We start from the raw sequence: 12,000 nt of genomic DNA, 5'->3' as shown, positions 1-12,000 counted from the left end.
TCGTAGCCTATGGCTGCGTTGAACTGGGTTTGTTGACACCAATATGCAAATTCATAATTTAATGAGTAAACACATTAATGATTTCATAATATCAATGACAAAGTTGGGGGGAAAAAGCCTTGCTTCAGTGGAGTATAGAGTGGTCCATAACATGAGTCGGGTGGGCGGGTACTTAGACTGGGGCTAACATTAACAGCTGCTTCTGGCTTCATAACCAATCAGCATCCCATAAAGATGACGTTAAAGTGTCTTACGTCAGCCCAATGGCGATAGAGTAGAGTTGGTGCAAAGGAGTTTGAGTGGGAGATAGGGACTAGCGTGCCCCATCACAGCACAGGGACCAGGGACGGGAGCGCAGACACTCATATCCCCCACCCTCCCCCCCGACTAAAACAGCTCCTCCGCGGCCAAACAAGTCCTGCAACACCCGGCTACCCCTCAGACAGCACCGGCCAGCACACAGGCTACTACTCTATACCGCCGTCCGGAGGAAAAGGAAAAACCCCCAGCTTGAAAACTGTTGCACCACGTTTTAAAAGTGGACCTAACACCTCCTTACTTCTTGGACATGGGCGATATGGGGGATCCGCAGAACAGTAAGTGACGCTGGTTCGAGTGTCCATTCTATTCTATTCTATTTTGAGTGATGCAAAACTTCGGCGACATTAGACTCATTTTGTAGGTCAATTTGTGTTTGTTTTTTTGACGTTTGCCAACTGTTTGTGCAACGTTTATTGTAGTAGCAGGTCCCATTCAATGACACGTTTTCTTACGGAATATTCTTTACAATACCTGTCCAGAGGATGCAGTCGTTCAATGTCAGTAAAGTTACTCTGGATCATTGAATAGCAGTGCACATTAAACTATAGTACATTCATAAATAACGTTATTAGTGTTACTAACGAATGTATATTATTTTATAATAAATTATAACATGAACTAAAGTATGATTATCATTATGAGACATTCTTTATACTCAATCTAATCTTTATAATTGTCCTAATATATATAGGGATATTTTTTTTTTTCTTCTTTTTTTTGACTTTGTTCTCCAGAAAAGCGGCTGATCTCGCTGTGTGTCGGCTGTGGAAACCAGATCCACGACCAGTATATTCTGCGGGTCTCTCCAGACCTCGAGTGGCACGCTGCCTGTTTGAAGTGTGCAGAGTGTAATCAGTATCTGGACGAGTCTTGTACCTGCTTTGTCCGAGACGGGAAAACCTACTGTAAACGGGACTATGTTAGGTAAGAGCTGTTTGTTATGAAATGTAATAGTGTTGATAACCATTGTTTCTTATTGATTGATTGGTTGACACATTCACGTATTAATTGTTATCATATAATTAACATGATTAAACAGCGGACATCAAATATTTATTTTGGCGTGACTATCATATCTGATGGTCTGGACAATTCTATTTAAAAAGTAATATTGAGATATTCTATCAAAAATACAGTTTAAATTGTATTTTCAGACCACACACAGTGTTAATATGTATTCTCTTTTTTTATCACCACCAAAATCAGCATAATTGCAATTAAGTCGTTATTATCTTGTCAGTATAATATCAGGCTAGTAATAATATTGTCGAAACCCACATCAGAACTCACACAGTTAAGGTGATTTGTACTGTCATTTACAACACGTTTACATATTCAGTACAAACTATTTTATAGAAACAAATGATTTCATGTACTGCGATATTTCACTGTATTGATGGCCTTTTAGTGAAGTCCAGCTGGATATTATTTACATAGGCCTATAATTGAAATATTTTGTTATCCCTCAAATTGGCCAAATATATTAGGCCTACATATAGACTACAATTTAATTAATACATTCGACAATTTGTAATGTTATCGCCTGTAGTAGTAGTAATAATAATAATAATAATTATAATTATAATAATAAGAATGTTACTATAAGTCTTCTAAGAATATTTCCAGATATAATTGCACTATTTAATGATAAATATGTGTTCCATTCTTCTCTGATAGCACAGAACAGGTCTGTGCTTTGTCTTTATGAATGTAATATGTTATACAGGTTTCAAGTAATCTCATGTGATGTAAACACAACTCAATATTAAGGCCTAACAATCCTGCTTTAAAACAAAAAAATGCCCCTGTGCTTGTACTGTTATGTGTGCTGCCCAGCCACAGTAAACAGCCTAACGGTGGGCCGTGGGCCTAGCGACGCGGTTAGCTGACTCTGACCGGTCACCCAATCCCTCTTTACCCTCCAGGTTATACGGAATAAAGTGCGCTAAATGCAACATCGGTTTCAGCAAGAATGACTTCGTGATGAGAGCGCGCTCCAAGGTGTACCACATCGAGTGTTTTCGGTGTGTGGCCTGCAGCCGACAGCTCATCCCGGGGGACGAGTTCGCTCTGAGGGAGGACGGCTTGTTCTGCCGGGCCGACCATGATGTCGTGGAGCGGGCCACAATGGGCGCCGGTGACCCCCTCAGCCCCCTCCACCCGGCCCGACCTTTACAAATGGCAGGTAGGTTAACACTTTATATCAATGGCARGCTGTTTCTTTGTTTCTTTTTGTGGGGCTTGTTTAGCCGGTGTAGTTGTTGGCCATTCGCTTGATGTTGTAGTCGTTGGAAACGTTTATTTTCTGTTCATTCATGGTTGGGGCAATGCTTGGAATCTTTGTGAAAGGTTATTAATATTGAACACATTAGGACAACGAAGAATGTATAGCGTCATAGACTCAAATATATCGATAGGCCAAGGCTAAGCTTTGTCATGTCCCCTAATACAACAGGCTACCTGCATACGAACAAATATAAACACATAACCGCAAAAACGTATTTTATTGGATAACGTTGTCATGATGTGCAGTTTGCCGTGTATCCTACATCTCTACAGTATAGGCCTAAGTTGTTTTATTTATTTTTTTAATTTAAGGTTTAAGTTTCAATATATATTTCTAACACTTACAGGCATCGTTGAGTCAATATAATATGACATTTAGATATATTGGGTGATATATTTGTTTACACGTCATAATTATAAACAGATAATGTAGCCTATTATTTAATCTAGTTGGGATACTCGTCGTTTATGCGAACCACATTATCGGTTTGATCATGTCAACAGTGCAGTGATTAAATAATTTGTATAAATGCGCTTTTTGTCAATGTCCCTCCGCAAGGAAGGATACATGGGCAAAGTATGTTCATGGCTGAATGGAGGAACTATGCATTTAAATCCAATGTTTGAGCTAGTTAGATGTTTTGAAGCATCGCCATAAAAGAACAATCCGCARTCTACATTTGGGGGCCGGTTTCATACGTAATTGTTTGTACTGAAGTTTTGAGGGGCCTATAGACTGGATACATGTAAACTACATGTGTGTACGTGCCACAATACGGATATCATTACATTATGTTGCTTTTGGGGGAGTTTTGCAAGCCAGTTCGCATTCAGAATGGTCGAATATGCTATTTCCTCCGGCTAAATACCTATAGACCTATGTGTAAACGAACTCGCACTTAGTGCTGATGTTAAAACAGACTACATAACCCAAGCTCGGCAGAWAGCCACAGCAATGCTTCCTTCATAATGAATCATCCAATCATAAAGTGTGCACCAATATAATAAAAAACTAGACTATTTGACAGTCCATTCCCGCTCGTGGCCTGCACCCTGGTCCAAGTTTTAAGACCGCAAATGTTCACCCAATACAACTCATTTAAACGATATGTTAAAACAGACATGAATGCTCCTTCACTGAAAGATATAACCAGTTTACTTTAAAAGTTATACCGTTTTATAAAGTATAACCATACACAAGCTAACATCAAAGTATCTCAACATATAGCCCATATCACATATAGCCCATATCACATATAGCCCATATCACATATAGCCCATCAACATATAGCCCATCCACCCCACAAGAAGGTGATGATGTTGGACGTTCGTTATGACGTCCAGTGGACTCTCTTGTTAACTAGGCCTATAGCTGGTATAAAACAAGGGTCATTACTCTTTCTTTGTTGTTGATTTTTTATTTTAGACATTATTAAATTCTCAATGGCTTCAGTTAAAAAATGTAGGTCTAATACAAGTTTGAACAATCTGAAATTGAAACAGAAGTGAATATTGATTAGTTAAGAATGGGATTGGTTGATAATTGATAGTAATAAAATATTGCCATACGGCCCGCATAACAATAAGATTAATGGATTCTCCATACTAAACTCTACTACTGATTCGTTTTGGGAAAGGCCTATAGGCTACCGTGGTTTTTTGTGCCAGTGTAGTTTTCAAAGTGTATATTTTTGTATTCTCAACTTTTGCATCCAACACAATGTCTTTATATAGCCATGGTGTTTGAGTGCCGATAGATAATGTTTTTCTTTGTCTGCACTCTTTCTCAACAGCAGACCCAATATCAGCCAGACAGCCCGCGCTCCGACCGCACGTTCACAAACAACCGGAGAAGACAACTCGCGTCCGGACGGTTCTTAACGAAAAACAGCTCCACACGTTGCGGACCTGCTACAACGCCAATCCCCGGCCCGACGCTCTGATGAAAGAGCAGCTAGTCGAGATGACCGGYCTCAGTCCCCGAGTCATCCGGGTCTGGTTCCAAAACAAGCGTTGCAAGGACAAGAAGAGGAGTATTCTGATGAAACAGTTACAGCAGCAGCAGCCCAACGACAAAACGGTGAGGACCCTGTCTGATCTTGATTCAATAAAGAGATTCAAAACAGTGGTGTTCTTATCGGTCCAAATGCTGGTAGCTGTTGTAACTGTTCATTAAATACTTCCTTCTTGTCTGGTCTTGTGTTCATGAATTAATGTGGGTGAAATAGAAACGGAGAATGGTCCTATACGTCGCTATGGATGCGTGAAATATATCCAATGCAGGCGTATACGTTCATTTACGCACACACACACACACACACACACACACACACACACACACACACACACACACACACACACACACACACACACACACACACACACACACACACACACACACACACACCCCCCCCACACACACACACACACCACAATAGCATCGTTCCACACTTTCATCATATTCTAAATACCTAATGTTGTGTTTATGTTGTTGGGTCAATGTTGCGTGCTAATTTTAAACTTTATATGACATCAGTTTCTCTGGGACTATCTGCAGAATATCCAGGGAATGACGGGCACTCCGATGGTGCGGCCAGCCCGGAGAGACATGACGGTGGTTTACAGGCTAACCCAGTGGAGGTGCAGAGTTACCAGCCGCCTTGGAAGGTCCTTAGTGACTTTGCCTCAGAGTGAATGACCACCCGCGTTTCAACATCTGGTGATTCATAGGAGAGAAGCGTAGCTGTACTATAACACAAACTGTGAGTCATATAGAGAGAAGGTAGTCTGTACTATAACACAACTGTGAGTTCATAGTAGGAGAAAGGTAGTCTGTACTATAACACAACTGGTGAGTTCATAGAGAGAAGGTTGTTCTGTACTATAACACAACTGGTGAGTTCATATAGGAGAGAAGGTAGTCTGTACTATAACACTAAACCGTCTGTCTAGGAGACAGTGTAAACGAAATCACAGGTAACGGTTAGGTTGTCATGCTATGTTTTTCATGTTTCATGTTATGTTTGTTATTATCTGATATAATTAGGTTATTTATAAGTGACGTATGGGGTAGAAATGCAACTGTCATATCAAGGGTTTACATTTTATTGCATTGTCTAAAGTATATTATTGAAATAATTTTTTGGAGCTAATATCTTGACGTGTGTCAATAATGTGATGTATTGGTTGACATGTCACTGTCATATCCAGGACAGACACGTTACATGTTATTTTACATTTGAATTTKAATGTCTAAAATATATTATTGACATACTATATATATTGACCTAATGTCTTGACATGTGAATAATGACAGTCAGCCTGACGTTGTGTTGTTTCTTTGTTCAGGTCAATTTCTCGGAGGGAGGCCCTGGTTCCAACTCGACAGGAAGCGAAGTCGCCTCGATGTCATCCCAACTTCCAGACACACCCAACAGCATGGTCTCGAGCCCTATAGAGGCGTAGGGCCTCGCGGACCGAGTGTAGACTACGTCAGACTATTGTCATATTTCTGACTGATGACGAGTTGATGTTAGTTGGACAAAGTGCCGGACTGACTGAAAAAAAAAACGAAAAAAAACTTGACTCGGGGGTGGAAAGAAACAAAAATTGTTGATTTCATTCGAACTGAGAGATAAAAAGAGACCCCCCTCCCCTCCTCCTACTGCACGAAGCCTCTTTAACAACAACTACTGGTTGTAGTTTTACACTGTGAAGACAATCATGGGATTATTACCCGAGCTAGATCTGTCCAAGCGTCCGTCATTACGTCCGTCTGTCCACTCGCCGCAAAACAACCCCGAAGAAGAAGAGGAGGAGAGAGAGGACCATGGTGTAGACGAGAAGAAGAAGCGTGATACAAGGAGCGGTGGAGAGCGCATCTGCCTGCATCATAACGTGTATGCGACTCATGCGTAACGAGATGTATAGATTTCACTACATCATCCATGACTGGTGCTGCCCGTTGGAACTGCCTGTTTACAGTTTTGCCAAAAAAAGAATACAGAAAACACTTCAACAAAAAAAAACCTGGACCCATGGACCTCTAGGGAACAATACAAACTTTATTATTGAAGATTAAATCTGAAATCTAGGCTACATTTGCGCATTGTTGTGCGTGATGTTTGAATATACAAACAAATGACTGTCTGCCATTTCGGTTTCTATAAAATAGCTTGACTTGAGATTCGCCCGCTGATATGACGACGTTTGGAGGGGATTGCAAATAATGCGTTTCCATAGTTTTGCTATTATCTCCTTGATAAAGCCCGAGTAGGCCTACTAAAGCATTGCAACAAGGTATACCTCTACTATGCCACAGGCTTCGTGGGACTATTGTGTGTGAGTTTGTGTCCGTCCAATAATATTGTTTTCTTTCCCAAAGATGTGTATAGTATTAAGTTATAACGACCGTTAACTCTGGAGAAAAAAAAAAGTTTTTTTTTTTCGTTAATTCCTGTACAACAAAATTATGTTTTATTTATCGTCGAAAGACTTGCCACTTTGTTTTGTGTAACCTTCTATACTGAAGTAAAAAACAGAAAAGAAAAAGAGATTGTACCGTGTTTTCTGAATTATCTATCCAAATTGTATGTGTCCTGTCCCTTTCTTAAATATTATTAAAAAAACAACGCCATATGTAGAAATATATCTCCAGGATTATTTCACTAATAAACATGGGTATAAGAAGGACTTTATGAATACATAACAGCACGGAGATCACACAATGACGTTGAGTGTAATCTAAACAACCACATACTAGAAACTATTGGTGAATCTTACACTCCCACACACTAGACTATATATAAACACACTTCCATACACCACTCACTAAGCTGTGAATGATAAAGACTAATACCATACTATGGTGATGTCAACAGCTCAAACTACGACAACATACAGACAGCACAATATTGCTGGACACGCGTTGAGATTACAAAACCAATGCAACATTCAACACAGCAGAGGACACAGCGTGAGATGTGTAAAACTACAGATAATACATAATCACGGGATATGATAGTCACGATAGCACACTCTAACAGCAAGCTAAACGCATCTATCAGAAAGAAACTAACTCGCATCACAGTAAATCGATACTTCACAAGCACCTACTAAGGAGAACATATCACTAGGTGTGATAAGTTAATTTATACCACACTTAAAATGAGAGACATCACACCACTGAGTTCTATACAGTAAGAATAAAGCAACTCACTTAGAGACACACCAAAATCACTGGTATGCACAGATCATAATTAAACACTACTTACAGATACACATGGTTGATTGCACTAGTCACTAATACGAAACCAATTAGATCACACCAGCAAGAACACTCGCACTCGTAGTGATTGATAGTATAGACACACTACACACGAGAACACCACTGGACTGGAGATTTGATCGGTAACACTCACTACAGATACACACATGGTGCAATCAACGCTAAAACTACTACAAGAGACAACTGGTGATGTAGTCAAACTCAAAAAACACAGCATGACACCATGGTGTATGTAGTAGAACCCCAGATACAGATCACACAATTGGTTGATAGTGTAGTAAACATCCAGAGAACACGGAAAGTATGTAGAAAACATACTATAACAGAGACCACAAATGGTCGAGATACCATCCTAGTCTAAAACGACTAACACGAGACATCATAGTTGATAGTTAGTAAAACCTACACACATCGGTGGACCCTGACACTTAGTAAAAACACGTTACACAAAGACACATGTGTGACTCAGCTACTAGGAAAATAGACTACCTAGAGACACATGGTAGATGTTCACCTAGTACAACCCATACTCACAGACAAACACTGATGTATGATAGTAAAACACATACACGCACGACACAACTGAGTGAATACAGTAGTAAACTAGACAGTATATACACAAGCTATTACCACACTCACTCAAGACTATATACACCACACTATATAACACCACTCCTAGACTATTAATCATACACACTCATGAATAATACACACCCACCTCACTAAGACATAAATTTATCAACCACCTGATACTACACCAGACTCACTAGACTATATATACACACTATATACCACAACTCACAATAGACTATAAGTACACAAACAACTTAATAATACACACTCACGTAGCACCCACTATAATACAAGCACACTTACCAGTACACACTCACTAGGTACTCGGAGATAGTATAACACAACTAATACACCACTCACTAGACTATCATACACACACTATATACACCAGCTCACTAGACTATATATACACAGTATCATACGCACTCACTCACGTACTATAACAATACACACTTATTACTTACATCACTCTAACTAGACCTCATTATAATTACACAGTCTAATCCAGTTACACACTCACTAGACTATATCATATAGCCACACTATCAACATAACACACTTGCCATACGATCTGATACTACACACCCCATAGACTATATATAATTAGTTTCATCATTTACTAATTAGCACTATGTAGTTTCAGCCTTAGGTTGACTATTTTATGATGGGAATCACACTATATTACACACTCAACTAGATCTTAATATATTAGCACGACTTACATACACTAGCATCCACTAGACTATATCACACACACTTATATAGCACACTCACTAGAACTATATAATACACACTATATAGTTGCCTAAACATCACTCACTAGACTATATATATGTATTATAAAAGGTCTTATCTATATCTAATGAGTATCCTGATCACACGAATGTGCTCCCTACGTCCGGCCTCTCAGGTCACCGTGCTGCTCGTTATGGGTCACACCTGTTCACCATGTCTATATCGTCTGCAGGGTAAACATTGAAAAATCCACAATCTAGACATCCATCCGAATTTAACCAGATTCTAGAGCGACATGGCACGGCGTAATACTCACTGTCAATCCCGTTGAGTTTCCCTCCCCTGTCTCATTTGTTTTAAGTTTTAAACAAACAGATCGGAATGGTCACGCAACCCCCTTGGCCGACTTCCCGGAGAGACATGACACACAACTAACGGGGAAATATAGACATGAAGTACAGAGGACTCATTTCAACAGGCACTAAACACACACACATAGACAAAAAATACAGATTCACTAATGTCCAGCTGAGAGAGCATCGACAACGCACAGTTAACCACGAGCCGCACCACATTCATTGAAAGAGGTCCCTTACAAACAGTATGACTTCTTTATTGCCGCTAACCCTGCAAGCACCAGCAAAACAACACAGCAGTGAGACATCGCACATCGACCAGAGCAACACAACAAAACACACATCCACATCAAGGCAACAACACCAGCCGCATTACACTTTACAAACTATCAGGATTGAGCGAAAGTCAAATCATAGCCGAGGCGCAAAAGCACAAAGGCACAGAAGCATCCATTGTATTGAAACACTATCACAAGACAAACACACCAACACACATGGTGAAGAGACTTGCAAATCAAAATACGGCACGAGGAAACAGAGCACATCGAGTCACTACACATAACGAGTACTATAAAAAAACACCAACACAACCACATAGTAGACGATGAGTCACATCACTATCAAGCAACGCAAACAGTAGAATGCACTGAGTACACTATACAAACAACACAAACAGAAGCAGCGCACCATCATACACATAAGGAGCACGAACAGAGAAATATGCATAACTGATTTACTTATCACAAATACTCCAATAAGCAGAACTGCTACAGAACGACGCTATCAACCACACATAAAATGGTAACGAAGAGTGAGACAGAACGAGAGTCAAACGATCCTAAAGACCACACAACACACCAAGGGTAACCTATACACACACACACAAACAACTGGTCGGAAGCACTACAATTACAGAACTACAAATGCAAAAACGGAGAAGCACCCACGGCACACATAAAGAGAGCGAAGTCTCTCAAGACATCACAATACACACACTGAACAACCAAACCATGAAGACTAACATAACACACCACACATAATGAACACACGAACACACAAACTACACACGACACACATAACCGAACAACAAACACACACAAACCACCCAACACACACAGAACACACGACGAAGGAAAGAAATGAGGGAACAACACAACGACTACCACATCCACTCAAAGATGAAGAGGGCAAACAGGGAGAATAAAGTCACAACACACACATAAGAACCACACTAAAGGGGACAACCTTAAACACACCACTACATACACACAATAAGACAAACAACCCACAAACACACACATAAGGACAACTAAACACAAACAAGGAGGGCCACTAAGCACACACACAAGACAGACAAACACCTAGAATTATCACTACGAGGCAGAAACTACACGAGCGAGCGTAGCATCAATAAGACAACAGACAACACAACACAACCCCGCAGACAAATACAACCACCAAACACGGAGTCAACCACAACAGGATATTAGAAGAAAGCAAAACACACAACAACTAAGCATACAGACAAACAACACACGCAAACACACACATATATGAGATGAATCAGACAAACACAACGCTATGTTTTTTTCATAGTTTCTAAACCGTTACAACTACGACACTAACACTACACACAGAACACTATACAACATCACGTACAAACACTGACACTACAAACCACACACAACCAACAATATACATACGACGATCACACACAACCATCACAATCTTAATGAAACACAGACTGACTTTAGTTATCGAGGCAGCGTAAAGACAAATAGCCAAACAACAGACACACACATACATCTACAACCACAACCTAAGACAATACACAAAGACACGATCATACACAACAAAAACCACACCACACACACAATTTTAAAAATCAACTCATCACTCAAACACACACACACCACACGATCGAATCTCCGAGGCAAATCATCGACAGAATAAGACAGATATATTTGGATAGAAACACCCGTATGAATGCAGAGAACAGCTACACTGTATGCAACCACGAACTTATAACACAATACCACATGTCTTCATTTCAGAGCTACAGGCATCAATGATACTGGAGCGCTCAGAAACGAAATAAACAATATATTAACACAAGATCAGAAATACAGACCATTGATCGCTGTAGTTGATATGAATCGACAAATTCCAGTGATGTACTGAAACATCCTCCAGACTGGGACACTTAGTCACACTATGGACATGTTCCAACTGTCATACGAGTGTGTGTGTGGGTGTGTGTCAGCAACCCAGTGAACATCATACTCTGCAACCGATGACACTGACATATAGGCACAGCAGTCGACGCCACGACAGTTACTGCAAGGCGAGACCGAAGCAAAAACTGATACTAACTGAGCCACTACAATACACCTCAACACATCGCTCTTAGTTCCTTTAACAAGATATTTTGATAAGATAAAG

At 40.1% G+C, this 12,000-nt stretch overlaps 1 protein-coding gene across 1 annotated transcript; it reads left to right on the top strand.

Annotated features, from left to right (window-relative positions):
* Positions 1–313: 313 nt before the first annotated feature.
* On the top strand, positions 314–7,158 carry isl1a (ISL LIM homeobox 1a). The gene is given in 7 exon segments (XM_024141874.2): positions 314–596; positions 1,056–1,245; positions 2,247–2,506; positions 4,401–4,687; positions 5,165–5,192; positions 5,195–5,297; positions 5,928–7,158. Coding segments are annotated over 7 exon segments (1,041 nt in total). The 5' UTR covers positions 314–568; the 3' UTR covers positions 6,073–7,158.
* Positions 7,159–12,000: the final 4,842 nt, after the last annotated feature.

This window comes from Salvelinus sp. IW2-2015, unplaced genomic scaffold, assembly GCF_002910315.2.
Source record: "Salvelinus sp. IW2-2015 unplaced genomic scaffold, ASM291031v2 Un_scaffold2804, whole genome shotgun sequence".
NCBI classification, from domain to species: domain Eukaryota; kingdom Metazoa; phylum Chordata; class Actinopteri; order Salmoniformes; family Salmonidae; genus Salvelinus; species Salvelinus sp. IW2-2015.
Note: the sequence above shows the minus strand (reverse complement) of the source record. Positions and strands in the feature narration are given on the sequence as shown.